This window comes from Callorhinchus milii, unplaced genomic scaffold, assembly GCF_018977255.1.
Source record: "Callorhinchus milii isolate IMCB2004 unplaced genomic scaffold, IMCB_Cmil_1.0 Scaffold30, whole genome shotgun sequence".
In the NCBI taxonomy this organism is placed as follows: domain Eukaryota; kingdom Metazoa; phylum Chordata; class Chondrichthyes; order Chimaeriformes; family Callorhinchidae; genus Callorhinchus; species Callorhinchus milii.
Window position 1 is genome coordinate 2161693 of NW_024704771.1, and position 17994 is coordinate 2179686.

At 46.6% G+C, this 17994-nt stretch overlaps 1 protein-coding gene across 4 annotated transcripts; it reads right to left on the reverse strand.

The window, feature by feature from the left end:
* Nucleotides 1-1913: 1913 nt before the first annotated feature.
* On the reverse strand, nucleotides 1914-15360 carry LOC103172105 (hepatocyte cell adhesion molecule-like). Of its 4 annotated transcripts, none has more exons than XM_042344835.1 (7): nucleotides 15329-15360; nucleotides 11958-12073; nucleotides 8770-9141; nucleotides 6051-6329; nucleotides 5469-5577; nucleotides 3725-3879; nucleotides 2962-3018 (listed from the first exon to the last, which is right to left on the reverse strand). In XM_042344835.1, the coding sequence occupies exons 2-6, from the start codon at nucleotides 11983-11985 to the stop codon at nucleotides 3762-3764; spliced, it is 906 nt and encodes a 301-aa protein (XP_042200769.1). In that variant the 5' UTR covers nucleotides 11986-12073; nucleotides 15329-15360; the 3' UTR covers nucleotides 2962-3018; nucleotides 3725-3761. The 4 variants fall into 4 exon arrangements, 3 of the variants coding, with proteins under 3 accessions (XP_042200770.1, XP_042200769.1, XP_042200771.1); XM_042344837.1 differs by having other exon boundaries at nucleotides 5571-5577; nucleotides 15329-15352; XM_042344836.1 differs by lacking the exon at nucleotides 3725-3879 and having other exon boundaries at nucleotides 1914-3018; nucleotides 15329-15352.
* Nucleotides 15361-17994: the final 2634 nt, after the last annotated feature.

Sequence of the window (17994 nt, forward strand, 5' to 3'; positions counted from 1 at the left end):
CTGTGTGTGTGTGTGACTGTATCTGTGTGTGTGTATATCTGTGTGTGTGTGTGTGTGTCTGTGACTCTGTGTGTGTATCTGTATCTGTGTGTGTGTGTGTCTGTATCTGTGTGTGTGTGTGTGTATCTGTGTGTGTGTGTCTGTATCTGTGTGTGTGTGTGTGTATCTCTGTGTGTGTGTCTGTATCTGTGTGTGTGTGTGTATCTCTGTGTGTGTGTGTGTATCTGTGTGTGTGTATCTCTGTGTGTGTCTGTATCTCTGTGTGTGTGTGTCTGTATCTGTGTGTGTGTGTCTGTATCTGTGTGTGTGTGTCTGTATCTCTGTGTGTGTGTGTATCTGTGTGTGTGTGTGTGTGTATCTCTGTGTGTGTGTGTGTGTCTGTATCTGTGTGTGTGTCTGTATCTCTGTGTGTGTGTGTGTGTGTGTATCTGTGTGTGTGTGTGTCTGTATCTGTGTGTGTGTGTCTGTATCTGTGTGTCTGTATCTCTGTGTGTGTGTGTGTGTCTATCTCTGTGTGTGTGTGTGTCTGTATCTCTGTGTGTGTCTGTATCTGTGTGTGTGAGTGTGTCTATCTGTGTGTGTGTCTGTATCTCTGTGTGTCTGTGTGTTGGGGGTTGTGACCCTGAGAGACAGGAGGTGGTGACCCTCCGGACGCCACAGTCAGGACACTGTTGAGGTTGTTGACCGAAGCTGTTTTCAGGCCTTCAAATGGAGTTTGAGATGGAAACCGCCATTCAGCCCTTCGCGCTGCGCGGTGTCGTTCCCGCAGTTTATGTTAAAGAAAGCATTAATGATCGTTTTTACAACAATCTAATCTGTGATATTTCTTCACGTTTAGTTGTTAATCAATGAAGTGAAAAATTGTAGTTTAGCGGTAAAATGTACCTCTCAACAGCATCGATCAACTCCTCACACTTTTATGCAAAACGCGTTTAATTATAAGCCACAATTTTTGGCAAATATTTCCACAATTTTCTATTGGCCCTGACCATCACCGTGATTGAGAGTATACGAACCAAGCTGAGAATTTCCCGCATCCCATAGAAACCCCAGAGACACTGCTGTGCGCAATTGGCTGCCGCGTTTCACCCACAAATATACAGTCAATTCACTTTACAGTCTAATCTGTGAAGCGCTTTGAGACGTCGAGAAGACGTGAGAAGCGCTATATCAAATGGAAGGATTATTAGACAGACTGTTGGAATGCAGACTCTCTCCCTGGAGGGACACCTCCTCCCGCTTACCTCATTTGGGAAAGTATTAGAGTGCGCATTGAGGTCTCATCCTAAGTGAAGGGTGAAGTGGGGAGGTGAGCGTAAGCGCGATCGAAGAGGAATGCCTTTAGGTAGGATTTGAAATTGAGGGAGAGGGTACGCAGAGGGATTGGGAGGGGGAGAGAGTGCGAGAGGTTCGGGCCATACTGGAGAAAGAAAGTAGATTTGGGTGTCATCCACAAACATGTGGAAGTCGACCCCATATCTGAGAGGGAGAGTGTAAGTGATAAAAGAAGGGGCCAATGATGGAGTCTTGGAGTACCCGACAGGTGAGGAGAACCTGTTTCCCCAGAGAGATTCTTGGCAGTTAGTCAAGTAGGACTGGAACCATGCGAGTGCGATCCCACTACGATGGATGAGGGAGGAGAGGCGGTGGAGTAAGATGATGAGATCGACTGTGTTGAATGCGGTGGAGAGGTCAAGGAAGCAGATAAAGAAAGCCTTGTTCACAGAGAGAGGACGTCATAATAATAATAATAATCCGTGCATTTGCTGTAGCGCTTTTCACATCTTCTCGACGTCTCAAAGCGCTTCACAGAATGGTCTGTAAAGTGAATTGACCATATATTTGTGGGCGAAATGCGGCAGCCAATTGTGCACAGCAATGTCCCACAAACAGTTGTGGATTGAAATGACCAATTTATTATTTTTTTTCTTGAGGGAGTATTATCGGGCGTAAGGAAAGGTTATGTGGGAATGTAAAAGGACTAAAACACGTAAAGTACAGAGTGTCTCGACAATGATAAGACGAGTTGTTTTTGAGCAACAGTGTAGATAATTAGAGCAGAACCAGTTTCCTTGTCCTGTAACTGTCTGCAAATGTATAATTAAACTTGTGATGACTGAATGTTGCTTATCAATCAACAACAAGAATTGTTTTGACATGAGGTGATTGCAAATAATCATGTATATAAACTAATGGGACTGCCCCATTGGTAGAGAAAGAGTACCGACTCTTCTGAGAGACGTGCTATTGTATTGCCTCTCGCTTTCCCTCTCCTCGCTGCAAGATTAAATCGCAGCCAAAACATATAACGTGTAACAATAAACCTTTTGTACATGGTGGATGTAATCGTGACTGTGGTAAAAAACCACCGGTGGTGGGCAAAGCCACTGTTGTCCTTTGGTGGTATTACTTATGTATAAGAAGCTCCAGTGGCTCAGTTTATCTCGGAAATTTGAATGCCAAGTCATGCAAGAATGTTTATGACTATGGACACTCTGCATACAGTACTCAAAATTCACATTTCATGTCATACTCCAAAAGCGTATTTGCTACTTTGCCAAGCGCTGTCTCTGTGCTGTGGGCAAGGCGGAGACTGGACTGGAGCGGTTTGACTGGGGAGCGGAGGGAGAGGTGTGAGCAGACACACACTGCAAAGCTTTGGGCAGGAAGAGCTCGTTTGAGATTGGACTAAAGTTTGTGAGGTTGTGAGGTTGGAAGGATCGAGGGTCGTCTTTTTAAGGAGAGACTGATGAGAGTTGTGTTGAGGGGGAGTGGGATAGAGTCTGAAGGAGAGACTGGTTGATTGTATCAGCCATCTGTAGGCAGAGGAAGGGAGTTGGTGACCTGAAGCTTGGTGGGGAGGGGGTCGAGGAAGCAGGTGGTGGGCTTCATAGGTTTCACAATATCAGTTTCACATTAACATCTTACAATCTCCAGTAGATGTCGCTCCAGTTGTTTATGGGTTGTGTCTGAGCCACAGACCCACAATCTGGAGCTGTTGGTGACTCCATCCTCCTCCTGAATGAGAAACAGAAACAATACGATTAATACCGGTCCCCACTGCAGTGTTACTGACTCTGTGCTCACCGACACGTCTCACACATCGCAGATTCCTGTGCGTCACTGAAACAGACAAAGGCGGTGGATGTGAACCTTCTGGTGGGGCTGAGTGTTTATCCCCTGTGAGATGAGGACGGGCCGATGAACGCACTTCGCCGAGGATTGAGGGACAAGAGGGGACCTGCAGTTGCCATGGGTTGGGGCTGCTCGGAGGACTGACTATCGACTCCTGTGGGCTCAGGGCTTTCCGCTCCCCTCTCCCCTTAAAGAGGTGTCTGTACATAGATTTGGGAGGAGCTGAGCCCCCTCTAGCCCTGGCCACCCAACCCCTATGGAAACATACTTCTTGCTTTCAGGAGCTGAGGAGTGAATCTCAAACTTATCGCCATGGTCACCTCCCCTCCCACAGCCCAAGTTTGGTGATTGACTCTCTCTGTAAAGTGCTCTGAGATGTTATTCTCTACAAAAGTGTTGTATCAATGTAAGTTCTGAATAATAATAATAATTGTTGATTGTGATTTGTGGGAGAACACGACAACACATTGCGCCCAGCAACGTCCCACACACCGTGAAGTGAACAATCAATATTATCTGTGGATTATTGGCCAGGACACTACGAGAATTCCCTTCTTTTCAAATAGCACCGCAAGATTTTAACATCCACCTGAACGGGTGTAAATGTCTGATGGTCGGCAACTCCATCAATACAGCACATCGCCTGCCCTGCAATGGAGTGTCAGCCAAGACCAGGGCTCTCCATCCGGTCGATCACACAGGGTGGGCACTCCCACAGGGGATCGAACTCTTTCATTATTTTGGCTAATTGAAAACAAACCAGATGCAACAAGTATTTCATGAATCTCAAAATAGAATACAAACTAAATTATACAAAGCGAGGTAAAAAGTAGTAAACTGTGAGGAGATTAGTAGCAGACTGCAAGAGGACATAGACAGACTGGTGAAATGGGCAGACACGTGGCAGATGAAAGAAAAATGTGAAGTGATACATTTTGGGAGGAAGATTGAGGAGAAGCAATATAAGCGAGATGATACAATCTTAAATGGGTGCAGGAACATAGAGACCTGGGGGTGCACAGAAGCAAACTGTTGAAGATGGCAGACAGGTAAAGCTGTTAAAGCATGGTACCATGAATGAGGGAATTCAGAGGCTAGAGATGCTAGGATTATTCTCCTTGGGGCAGAGACGATTAAGGAGAGATGTAAGGATAGAGGTTTTGAAAGAGGATTCGATGGGGTGAACAGGGAGAAACTGTTTCCACTGGTGGGTGGGTCAGTAACCCGAGGACACAGATTTATAATAGTTGCCAAAAGAACCAGAGGGGAGTTGAGAAGAAATTTTTTCATTATTCAATATTTGGGGACAACAAATGTGCAAACGTGAAGTGGGATTAATTTGGACAGCTCTTTCAAAGAGCCGGCACGGACACCATAGGCCGAATGGCCTCCTTCTGGGCTGTATAATTCTATGATTCTATGATAACGTTTTTTCCTGTTTATGAGTGTCCCCTAATCTCCATCTCCGTGCATATCCTCCCAATGTGAAAGGTGCTTTACAGGCTGACCTCGGTATAACGAACGCTCTGGGGACTTGGGAATGGAGCATTATATCTCGGTGTTGCTATAAACATTTAATAGTGAAATGGCAGAATGTTACACATGGTGAGCAGTCACCACCTGAAGGGGAAGAGGAGCTGGTGAATGGGGGGAAGGAGAGCTGACTGTCCGAGTGGCCATCCCGTGCTCTCACTCTCTGGTGCTTGGATCTCCCTCCAGCCCAACTCCATGTTTGTATTGATATGTTGATTGGCTGCTGAGCTCCATGAGATTGGCTGTTGAGCACCAATGCCATATTGACTTGACTGCAGATAGTTATATCAGGGGCTGAGCTGATACAGTGATCATTGTATTGGGGTGAGAATCAATAGGGAAAAACGGGTCTCAGTGTTGAATGAGCTTTAACCTGGAGGGATCGTAATAAGAAGGTGTCGTTATACAGAGGTGAGGCATCAGCTTGGCCTGTCTCAATTGTATGCTATAAAATATACAGCCTTACATATTTTCCTGGCAAATATTAATCAATATAATATTGCATTCAATAAAGCATCTTTCACAGCTTCAAAGCGTCTCTTCGTGCTTCACAGGAATTTTACTGTGAAGTATATTAATGTTACTGTATTTTGTTGGCTGATATGACGGTCAATTTGGGTACAACAATGTCCACCAAACAGCCGTGAAGTGAATCAGCAATTGTTATCTGGAGGATTGCGGTCAGGACAGTACAGTACAGTACAGGCTGCCTACCTGCCGCGTCTCCAGACACCCACACATCACAGGCAGAAACGTGGCTTTTCTCCTGGTTTTCCAGCAACGTGCGAAGCTGTCCTTACCCCAGTGCTGAGAGTCGTCTCAATGTCTTATTGTGTTTGATACCAACAACAAGTGACACAGACAGCAACAACAGCAGAACAACAAGAATAACCCAGTGATACCTTCCACCTGAAACAGATTGGAAATGTAGTTAAATAAGAACAATAAAACAATAATTCTTGGATTTGATACAGCGACTTTCAGACAGAGGACGTCTCAAAGCTGGTAAAGCCCAAAGTATGTAAAACTCTCTTCTCTTTTGCAACAGTGCCACCGGATGTTTCAAGTCCTCCTGAACAGGCACAGATGGAACCTTAATTTCACCTTCAAACAACATGACACCCCCTCCAGCACTACATTGCAATGTCATCGGAGACAGGAGTTCCAAACTCTGATTCACAGCCACTGACCCAGAGGTAAGAGTGTGACTGTTGGAGTCAGGATGAAGCACAATTATCCTCCAATTAGCCTCCAACCCTCCTGCCCCCTCACCAACCTTTTAGCTAAAATCAAGTGTACATTCTCCCTCGTGTATTGGATTTCCTGTTAAATGCCCTGATGTCAGGTTGTGTCAGTGTAGGATTGTTCTCTCTCTCTCTCACCTGCTGAGCCGCTGTCAGGGCACAGATCTGTAGTGACTGGCTCGCTGGCTGTCTGGCTGACCGGGTTGTGAGCCACACACGTGTAGCTGTCTCGCTCCCGCCCCGTGACGTTGCTCAGATGTAATGTAGTCCCATTGTAGACGACTGTATTACCAGCAAAGCCCAAAACTTTCTCCCAGTGAAGCAGTGGGTTTGTACCGTTGGGAGCAGAGCAGGTCAGAGTGGCAGCTGGCACAGAGCAGTTAGTGGTTACCTTCACCACGGGCTGGGCCACGGGCTCTGAAACACACAATGTCACATCAATGTCAATATCACACAGTAAATGTCACTCTTTACACAACATTGTTTGCTCAGTTGGGTGTCCGGCTCACCCATTCACTATTCAAACCCCTTCAGTCGGGTTTCCGTGCTGCCCATAGCACAGAAACTGCCCTGGTCAAGGTCACCAATGACATCCTGACCATCTGTGACCAGGGCTCCCTCTGCCTCCTCGTCCTCTTCGGCCTATCGGCAGCATTCGATACGGTCGAACACGCTATCATCCTCCACCGCTTGTCCTCCCACCTCAACCTTCAAGACCCTGTCCTTGAGTGGTTTAGGTCGTACCTCTCCCACCATCTTCACTTTGTTTCCACGAATGGCTTTTCCTCCGGCCCCCGCACTGTCTCGTGTGGTGTCCCTCAAAGCTCTGTCCTCCGTCCCCTCCCCTTCACCCTCTATATGCTCCCCCTGTGGTAACATCATCCGTAGACATGGGGTTAACTTCCACATGTCTGCGGATAACACCCAACTCTTCCTGTCCTCCTCTACCCTCAACTCCACGACCCCCGATGTCCTGACAGCTGCCTGTCCGACATCGAGTCCTGGACGAGAGACAACTTTCTTCAGCTCAACGTGCGTAAAACTGAGGCCCTCCTGATTGGCTCGCGTCAGCGCCTCCGCACCTCAGGCACTGACAACATCAGCATCCAAGGCTGCACTCTCCACCTCTTAAAGCAGTCAGGAACCTCGGGGTTCTGTTCGACCCTGAGCTGTCCTTTCTCCCTCATATCCGCACCACAACTGGCACCGCCTTCCATCACCTCCGGAACATCGCCAGACTACGGCACTACCTCACCCCTCACGCTGCTGAAACTCTGGTCAACCCTTTATCACCTCAAGGCTGGACTATGGGAACTCTCTCCTCGCCGGCCTTCCCGGCCCTCCCTCCACACTGCAGGTCATTCAGAACTCTGCAGCTTGTGTATGTCCCGCACCAGACACCGCGACCACATCACTCCCACCCTCGCTCGCCTCCACTGGCTCCCCATCCCCCAGAGGATAGAATTCAAGATCCTCAACCTCACATACAAAGCCATTCATGGCCTCGCTCCCTCCTACCTCTCCAACCTACTATCCCCCTACCTACCTGCCCGTACCCTCCGTTCCTCTGGCTCCGGTTTGCTCCACGTCCCCTGCCCCAACCGCCCTACCATCGGTGGCCGGGCCTTCAGCCTCTCAGCCCATAGGCTCTGGAACTCTATCCCCCAGTGCCGTCGCCGCTTCCTCCCTTTCCTCCTTCAAGGCCGGTCTCAAAACCTTTCTCTTTGACCGAGCCTTCAGCTCCCCTCTCGACTCTCTACCCCCTCCTCGTTCCCTCCCTTCCCTCCCCTCACCCTGACCATTTCCCCCTTGCTCGGGTCCTGACCCAACTGTACAGTGCCTTGGGACGTCCTCCTGACGTGAAAGGCGCTCTATAAATGGAAACTTGTTGTTGTTGTGGAAACCCATCACTGTACTTGTGAAGGTCCAAACCAGATTGGGAGCATCTCTTTAAAGAGACAGTGATATAAAATATTAATGCTACATTTAATGCGGAGCCCAATAACAGTGGATTCCTGTAGCTCAGCGGTTAGAACCCTCTGAGAAGGCAAGTGACAGACCTGGGTTTGATTCCCGGCAGGCGAAATGTTGGGCAAGTTTCCGTACTGCACACACCTTTGTTTACTTAGCAGTAAGTAGGAACCCGGTTGTTTGTTAATTGGTGGATTGCTTTATCGGGGGTTACATTTTTTTTAGATTGGGCACTCAATCAATGACTGTTTGTGGGATACTGCTGTGTGCAATTGGCTGCCGCATTTTGGGCACAAGATATACAATCAATTCACTTTACTGTATATTCTGTGATAAGGTGCTATATCAAAAAGGATTACCATTATTGTTATAATAATCCCTGCATTTTATATATTGCCTTAAAAGACTCTGAGATGCTGCGTTGCGAGCAGAGTGCTACATAAGTGCAAGTTGTTCTTGTATCATATGGAGATGATTCAAAGCACATATTCAAATGTAAATTGCTGCGTTCATCTACTAACACACCGTCTTATCGTGAAATTCTGTTAAGTACAGAATTGAGTGAACTGTGGTTTACTCACAGTTGACTGTGTATTCTGTGGATGAAACCCAGCACAATTACTAATGGTTTTCACCCACAGAATACACAGTTTACTCACAGGAACTGCACACAGTCATTAAGTGAGTGAGGATTTTTATCCAGAGGATTGTTGACCAGGACACCGGGAGGGAAACTCCCTTTTCTTTTCAAATAGGCTCTCAGCAACTCCAACAATGTAACGCTGTTTTAATGATTCTGGAATTCAGTGCCAATGTGGGGTCTTGAACCAACAACCTCCTGACTCAGAAACGAGAGGAAGCCTAACCGAGTCAGGCCAGCACTCACCAAAGACTTTCAGATGAAATGTGAGCTGGTCTCTCTGCCGCAGCACCGCTCCCAGGTAGTTTGTTTGGATGCGATATTCTGCACTGTCTTCCATGTGCACATTTTTAAGTAACAAAGAGCCATTGACTGTGAGCTGAACCCGGTCTCTATAGAGAGGATGGACAATATGTGCATTTCCTATAGAGAAGGGCTGATCAGAATTCCAGCCGAGGATTTTAATTGAGTATGGGCTTTCCCGGCGAGCTGTCACTTCGTATTTCATGTTGTTGTCGTGAATTACAGGGAACTGGACGTCTTGCCCGACGGAGAGATTGGTGACAGTGTCCGGGATGGCCCACACAGCCGGGCTGCCCAGTCTGGCACAGAGCAGGACTGAAAGAGGAGAAACACAGCAAAACATTACAAAGTGCAACACGACTAAGAGGTCCTGAGGTGGGGTTTGTTGGTGAGTCTACAGTGAGTGGACAGAAACATACAGTTGCCAGCAGCGGATCTAAAAGGGGGTCTTTTCACAGAGGATGGTGAAGAGTGTGGAATCCATTAAAACCTATGATTGAAGGTAATAGCATCAACCTGTTTAATTCTAACCGTCAGCCTCCATCCCAATCTCACACCAAGTGCAGCAAACCCCTTATTCACACCTTTGTTAACTCCAACATGATTTCTCAAGCTCTCGTCACTGCTCTCCCCAGTTCCACCATCCACAAGACATACAAAACTCTGCTGCCCGTGTTCTCATCCACACTAAACTTCACCAATGAGACATTAAACCGAACTCCCCAACTGCCTGTTCAAGTGGACGTTAATGATAGGGTGACCAGACATCCTCATGGACAGTCCCTGGATGAGGTGTAGTGCCTCTGGCTAAAATGTGTCCCTGTCGAGTTCAACAACAAACAGAGCAAGAACAACAACATCCTAAACCAGATACACTCCTCAGAGAAACACAGCCATTAATCCAACGAGCTTCTCCAGTAACCGCCAGCATCAGCAATTGTAGGGAATTCAAGTTTTGTTGTATATTGTTCCCAGATTTGGTTTGCAAAACATGGTCACTTTATTCTATCAGGACATCAGTGGTCCTGGAGTTGAGTGTGGAGGTACAGAGATAGAGTTGGGTGTCATCCACATAAATGTGGAAGTTGACCGCATGGCTGTGGATGATGTCACCAAGAGGAAACATGAAGATATTGGAGAGGAGGGGACCAAGGACAGAGCCCTGAGGAACCCCACATGAGACTGTGTGAGGACTAGAGGAGAAACTGTTTGTGAAGATGAAGTGGAGACAGTGTGAGAGGTAGGATCTGAACTATTCACGGACAGAACCATGAAGGTGTGGTGAGCGGAGAGGTGGTGGAAGAGGATAGAGCAATCAACGGTTTCAAAGGTAGCAAAGAACAAAAGGAGGCAGAGGGAGCCCTGGTTGCAGATGGACAAAATGTCATTTTTCACTTTCAGCAAAGCTGTTTCTGTGCTGTGGGCAACATAGAAACCTGATTAGAGGGGTTTGTGAAGGGAGCGGTGGGAGAAGAGAGAGCAAAACTGGGTAGCACCAACCCGATCCAGGACATTAGAACAGAAAAGGAGGTTGGAGATGGAATAGTAATTTTAAATCAGGGAGGGTTTTTTTCAGGATAGGAGTGACAATGGATGTTTTGAAAGGGGTGAGAGTGGTGCGAGTGGACAGGAAGAGGTTTATTATGTCAGTGAATAGAGTGGGAGGGGAGGGAAGGGACAAGGAGGTGTAGCTGGGAGGTAAGGAGAGCGATAGGGATGGTGGTCAGTTTCATGTGGTTATAGTGGAGGTGAAACGGGAGGGGAAAACAGGTTTGAAAGTAGAGAGAGGTATGGGCAGGGGCTGGAGTTTGAGGGTATGGGGAGGGGATAGTGATCAGAAGGGCAGAGACAACTGAGCAAATCCTTCAATTTTGGTTTGACGAAGTCCAGCATCTGCTTGCAGTTGCCGTTAGTGGAAAGGATGGGAGTGGCGTGAGAAGGTGGGCAGAGGAGCTGGTTGGTGAAGGAGAAGAGGATTTTCGGCTTGTCCTTGGCCTCCAAGGTTGTCTTGGAGTAGAGGGATGACTTAGCGGAGGTGAGGGTGGAGCCGTCAGTTTTGATGAGGTCCAGACAGATCTGGGGTTGGACTGTTAAGTTAGATTTGACCGAGGTACATTTAGTGGTATGCACCTATGCCTTAAGGGAGTGGGGGTGGCTGGTGTAATTTTGCTGCTGTTGTTCTTGTGTACCAGAGTGACCTCTCAGGTGTTGGAGGCGGTTTGGGAAATGGGGGGATCAACAGCATCGAGAGTGGTGGAGAGGGTATTTGTGGAGGAGAGTGACAGAGGAGGATATGTCATTGTGGGAGGAAGCCCAGAGGGGGACGAGTTCAGATGACTCCAAGACAGCGGAGAGGGGCACGGGTGGAGATTTTGTTTTTCCAGGGTGGCAGGAGATGGACATCGGTTGAGTGGTGGTCGGGAGCGTGACTGAGGAGTTAAAGGAGATGAAGTAATGGTCTAAGATGACTTTGTTGGTGATATCCGAGATGCTGAGGCCCTGGTGGCCATGGACACGGGTGACAGAGTGGATGTGGAGGGAAATGTTGGGAGAGCACAGGAGAGAGGCGTTAATGGATATAGAGAAAGAGGGAGTGAAGTGCAGGTTGAAGTCACCTCAGATGAAGAGGTGTTTGGAGTTGAAGCAGAGGGATGAGAGGAAAGTCGGGGAGGGTTTTGGAGGACGACAGACACGGAGGATTTTGTGGGAATGGTTAGCTTCAATATACAGAATGCTCGCTCTGTAAAAAGGAGTCCTGTAGCTCAGTGGTTAGAGCACTCGTTTTGCAAGCGAGAGACCTGAGTTCAATTCCAGGCAGAGGGCGAAACCTTGGGCAAGTTTCCTTACTCCACACAGAGCCTAATAATAATCCCTCCAAAACCCAAAACAATAATAAATTGGTCATTTTCAATCTACGACTGCTTGTGGAACATTGCTGTGTGCAATTGGCTGCCGCGTTCGCCCACAAATATACAGCCAATTCACTTTTCAGTGTGTTCTGTGAACTGCTTTGGGATGTCCTCCCCACGTGAAAAGCGCTATATCAAATGCAAGGATTATTATTTTTATTATTATTATTATCTAAAACTGTGGTACCAGAAAAAAATCTTCTACACCCGGGTGATTATTACCTGTAATAATTCTGAAGAGAGTCACCATGTTTGGGGGTCGAGGGATCTTCAGCCGACATCTTCTCACATTTGATAACTTTGCGGTTCTCTGTGCGCAAATTGGCTGCCGCACTCGCCTACAAGACACACAGTTAACACACGTTACAATGCATTCTTTAAAGAGCTACAAAAAGTGAGCAGAGGAGAGGATGGTGGTACTGAACAAAGATACTGTTACAGCCCGGGGAAGGAATGATGTGCTAAAAGGTTCCATTACAGAATTTATTTGGTTAGAGTTAAGGAGCAGAAGAGGAGCTGTTATGGGTGTATATTACGCCAACAACAACAACAAGATTACATTTGTATAGCGCCTTGCACATCGGGAGCGGGTCCCAAGGTGGAGGACACTGTACAGCATTTCAGACCCGAGCTGGGGTCACAGAGGGAGAAGGGAGGGAAGGGGATAGGCGGTGACCGATGGCATGGTTGAAGAGGAGGGTTTTGAGGCGGGACTTGAAGGAGGCTAAGGAGGGGGCAACTCGGAGTGATTGGGTATAAAATGCCAGAGATTGGGGGCAGAGTGGCTGCAGGCTCTCCTGCCAATGGTGGGGCAGCTAGATCGGGGGACATGGAGAAGGCTGGAGCCGGCTGAGTGGAGGGAGCGGGTGGGTTGGTAGTGTGTTAGGAGATCACGGAGATAGGGTGGGGCGAGGCCATGGAAGGCTTTGTAGGAGGGACCAGGATCTTAAACTGGATCCTCTGTAAGGATAGGGAACCAATGGAGCCGGGCAAGAATGGGAGAGATGAGATACTACAGAGGGAAGGAAATAGAGGAACAAATCTGCAAGCATATTTCAAAAAGTTGTAAAAACATTAGACTAGTGATAATGGGGGATTTCAATTATCTTAATAATAGACTGAGAAGGAAAGAGTGTAAAGGGCACAGAGGGGGAAGAATTCCTGAAATTGGTGTAGGCAAACTTTCTGGATCAATATGTTTCCAGCTGAACAAGGAAGGAAGCAGTGCAGTATCTCGTTCAAATGAAGAGGGGCATGTGGAGCAGGTTTCAGTGGGAGAGCATCTGGATAATAGTGAACACAAGACTATTAGTGTTAAGAGTATTTATGAAAAGGGAGAAGGTACAATCAAATGTGAAGATACTCAACTGGAAGAGGCTAATTTCAGTGAGTTGATAAGGGATGTGGCCCAGGTGGATTGGAAACGAAGATTGATGGGTAAAACGGTGGCCTGAGGGGTGGGGCAGTGGTGGAGCCAGGCAATGTTGGAGAGGTGGGGAAGGCAAAGCTGTCATGGCATAGATGTGGGGAATGTTAGAAAAGGTTGATTTTAATATAGTTTGTAAGAAGAGCAATAGAAGAACTAATAGTGAATTTATATACATATACATGTATATCAATACCCATAAATACATTGCGGTAGGAAACAGGGGAGAAATAAACTGTTTTACTAACATTTTAGGAATTGGCAGAATAAGCCATCCTGGTTTTGAAAGGCCAACAGTCAGTCAGTTATCATGGTGAGAGAAGGCACAGAACAGGCTTCAAGAAGGGCCCAACAAATCTACATTCCAGTAAAGTTGCTCAGTATTCTGCGAACACATGCCGATCACGTTAAATGTTTCTACCAGACAGAGACAGGCTCCGGCCTTGGAAGGGAGAAGCACGATGTCCTGTGTTGAAGAATAATGAGAAAGCTGCTTTGTCTCAAAAGGGTCTGCTTATCTAGAAGATATGGGTACAAGGATGTGCGAGGGTCGAATACGTTGGGTACTCGCTAAGATGCTTGATCGGAGAAGAAGGGGAGACGATACCCAGGTGGAAAAAGTGTAACTATCCTGACTTTAGGTAAGTAAGACAACAGATCCAGCCAGACAAAGGGGGCAGCCGAACCACCAGAGAGAAGGTGTGCTGAAACCATCGCAACTGACTGACTGCTCCAAAACTGGTAGTATAAGTTCTGTTATTTGCAGTGGCAGTATTATTTTACTAGTTTCGCATGTGTTACTTTGATTAATAAATCTCTAATACACCTTAATTGGATTGTCTCTGAACCTCGGGATCGTATTTGAACCTCGGGATCGGAAATCCCAACAGGAAGAAAGGATAGTTGAGGGTCAAACAAGGTTCCAGACTGGCTTAGCAAGGTGGAGTGTGCAACCATGGATGGTGATGCTGTCAGTGCCTGAGGTGTGGAGGTGCTGATGGAATCCAATCTTGGTCTTGTTGAAGTTCAACTGTAGAAAGTTAGCTCTCATCCAGGACTTGATGTCTGACAGACAGTCTGTCAGGACAGCAGTGGTCCTGGAGTCACGGGTGGAGGCAGAGAGGTAGAGTTGGATGTCATTCGCATACATGTGGAAGTTGACCCCATGTCTGCGGATGATGTCACTAAGAGGGAGCATATAGATATTGAAGAGGTGAGGACCAAGGACAGAGCCCTGAGGAACACCACATGAGACGGTGCGGGGGCTCGAGGAGAAAATGTTTGCAGAGATTTTGTGGAGGCAGTGTGAGAGGTACGATCCGAGCCATTCAAGGACTGAACGACGAAGGTTGAGGTGAGAGGAGAGGCGGTGGATGAGGATAGAGTGGTCAACGGTATTGAAGGCAGCAGGAAGGTCAAGGAGGATGAGGACTTAGAGGGAGCCCGGGTTGCAGATGGACAGAATGTTAACATAAAGTATAATAGTCTAATCTAAAGTATAATAATCTAAAGTAAATAAACTAATCTAAAGTATAATAATCTATATTAAAATATAATTATCTAATAAGAAGTATACTAATCTAACGTGAAGTATAATAATTAATATAAAGTATAATAATATAAAGTATAATACTGAAATTTACTTGCCATATTGGATGCTTTGGTTGCTGGTGTAGCTGCAACAAGTAAATCCCTGCACTGTTTCACACTCGCAGCCCTGCACTATGTCAGCTTGTTATTAATAGGTGTAAAGCCACGTGAAAATATTCCCCACATGTTTTGTTTTCCTAATCCCATCCCATTAAACAGAGGAGACTCGGGCAATGCTTTCAAATTCAGTAACAAGGCCACACACACACACACTTTCCTGCTTCTCACAGTGGCTTCAGACGTTCAGTGTAAAAATAATCCATTTCGAGGGTTAATGAAATCTGCTCCCAGACGGTGGATTCAAACATGACCATCGTACTGTCAGACAATCCAATTGAAAGGAGAGTGACAATCGATGTCTGGGTCCAGATCGTGTGATAAAATAAAATGTGACCACATGAAGGCTGGAAACGCAGTTAAATGCAGAGGTTGTGAATGTAAACACACATTTACTTGATCGGGAGACATACAGCGCGTTTAACCCACACAGATCAGCCTCACTCTCAGCCTCTCTTACCGTCTTCCCCTCAGCACTTACAGTAGTAAAAGGCAGAAATGTGTAATTGTAACTTTATATATTGTCGGGTAAATGGGAAGCGACATCGTGCAATACACTGATTGGCCCAAACATAACACATTGCAACTCGACAAGTGTTGATTTGACTCAACAGTTTGATTTCAGTTTCACAGTTTGATTCTGGGTAACATCAGCTTCCTGATAGGGAAGTGGCTTTGATTTTAAGATAAATGTAACTACATATTCCATCTACCAATAATTGTTTTTAATAAAGGCTGACACAAGCTTCATAACAATAATAATCCTTGTATTTATCATTATCACCTAATCATTATAGTGCCTCTTCGAGGCATCTCAAAGCTTTCCACAGAATATGTGGAGTCCTGTAGCTCAGTGGTCAGACCACTCACCTCACAAGAGAGTGACCTGGATTTGATTCCCATCAGGGCGAAATGTTGGCCACGTTCCCTTACTCCACACAGAAGCCTGTTTACGCAGCAGCAAACAGGAACTCGGTTGTTCGTCAGTTGGCGGATCACTTTTCCAAGGGTAATAATTCCTTCNAAAAAAAAAAATTGGTCCCTCAATCCATGATTGCTTGCAGGACAATGCTGTGCAAGGTTAGCTGCCACGTTTCGCCCACAAAATATATAGTCAATTCACTTTACACACACAATGACGCACAATTATACTCCAATTAGCCTCCATCGCTCCTGTCTCCTCCCCAACCTTTTGGCTAAGATCAAGTTTAGTATCTATAATGACACTAATAATCCTTGCATTTGATATAGCACTCAAAACGTTTATGTGGAGTTTATGTGGCAAACGAAAAGTTGGCCAAGTTCCCTTACTCCACACACAAGCCTGTTTACCCTGCACTAAACACAAATCCAGTTGTTAGTCATTTGGTGGATCGCTTTTCCAATGGGTAATAATTCCTTCAAAAAAATAAATAATAATAAATTGATCAGTTCAATCCACGACTGTGTGGGACTCTGCTTTGCACAATTGGCTGCCGCGTTTCACCCACAAAATACACAGTCAATTCACTTTACAATATATTATGTGAAGCCCCCGCATTCGTAATAGTTTTCTCAACAAATATTTTTCCTTTTGATTCCTGCACAGTGGCGTGTGGTGGAACCCGCACTTCCATTCCTGTCCCCCTCCTCTTCCTCAATACATGGCCCCTCTCGGTGATGTCATCCGCAGAAACGGGATTAACTTCCACGTGTTTGCAGATAACACACAAATCTACTTCTCCTCAACCAGCTGCGATTCCAAGTCCGCTGCTGTCCTGTCAGCTTGTCTGTCAGACATCAAGGCCTGGATGAGCGCAAATTTCCTGCAGCTGAAAGACAAGATGGAAGCCATACTCCTTGGTTCCCGTCAACTTCTCCTCTCCTGAACCTCAGACCTTCTCAACCTCCGTGTCATTTCCCTAAACCTTACCAAACCTGTATGTAACCGAGGCATCAGGTTCGACCCCCAGATCATAGAATAATAGAATCATAGAATGTTACGGCACAGAAGAAGGCCATTCGGCCCATCGAGTCTGTGCGGCTCTTTGACAGAGCAACTGACTTTTATTAACCCCACTCACCAGCTTTCTCCCCATAACTCTGCAAACCCGTCTTCTCCAGATACCTGTCCAGTTCTCTCTTAAAAGCTGTTATCCAATCGGACTTCACTGCCCTTTCGGGCAGATCATTCCAAATTCCAATAACTCGTTGAGTGAAAACATTCCTTCTAACCTCCCCTCTGCTTCTTTTGGTAGATATCTTAAGATTGTGACCACGAGTCACAGACACACCTACCAGCGGAAACAGCTTTTCCCTATCTCGCCTGTCGAAACCTTTCATGATCTTGAAGACCTCTATCAGGTCCCCGCGTAACCTTCTCTGCTCTAATGGGAAAAGTCCTAACTTCTCCACTGTCCTCATAGCTAAGGTTCCCCATTCCTGGTATCATTCGCGTGAATCTCCTCTGCACCCTTTCCAGTGCCTTAATATCCTTCCTGAGGTAAGGTGCCCAGAACTGGACGCAATACTCCAGCTGAAGTCTAACCAGTGTTTTGTACAGATTAAGCATAACTTCCCTACTCTTATTCTCTATGCCCCTACTAATGAAGCTCAGTACACCAAATGCCCTTTTTACTGCCATATCTACCTGCTCTGCCACCTTCAATGAATCGCTTACTTGAACGCCCAGATCTCTCTGTACGTTCACCCCCCTTAAGATTGAACTTCCAAGCCTATATTGCCTCCTATCAGTTTTCCTACCTAAATGTCCTACCATTTCCACGTCTGGCCCCTAATCTCGCTGGCACCCCACCTGCTCCACACACAAACTACAACCAATCCGGAACTCCATTGACAGTATTCTCACCCACACTAAACTCCGGGTCCCCATCACACCAGTCCTCGCCAGGCTCCACTGGCTCCCTATCACATTCATATTCCAGAAAAAGTGAACCACCAATCGAATAACAATTGTGTTCCTATTTGCTGCTAGGAAAACAGAGCATGACTGTGGAGTGAGGAAAGTTGCCCAATGTTTTGCGCTGCCCAGGAAGTGAACCCTGGTCCTTTCAATTGCGAGGCGAATGCTCTAAGCACTGAGCTGCAGGTCAATGCAGACTCACTGACCAAGTGCTCTGGGACGCT

What these genes read in the sequence shown, in the direction of transcription:
- LOC103172105 (XM_042344835.1), bottom strand. Translation starts at nt 11,985, where the DNA reads ATGGTGACTCTCTTCAGAATTATTACAG. An exon ending in TCTCTTCAGAATTATTACAG is followed by an intron (nt 9,142 to 11,957) that starts GTAATAATCACC and finishes CTCCTCTTTCAG; the next exon opens with TCCTGCTCTGTGCCAGACTG. An exon ending in ATTTCATCTGAAAGTCTTTG is followed by an intron (nt 6,330 to 8,769) that starts GTGAGTGCTGGC and finishes TGTGTGTTTCAG; the next exon opens with AGCCCGTGGCCCAGCCCGTG.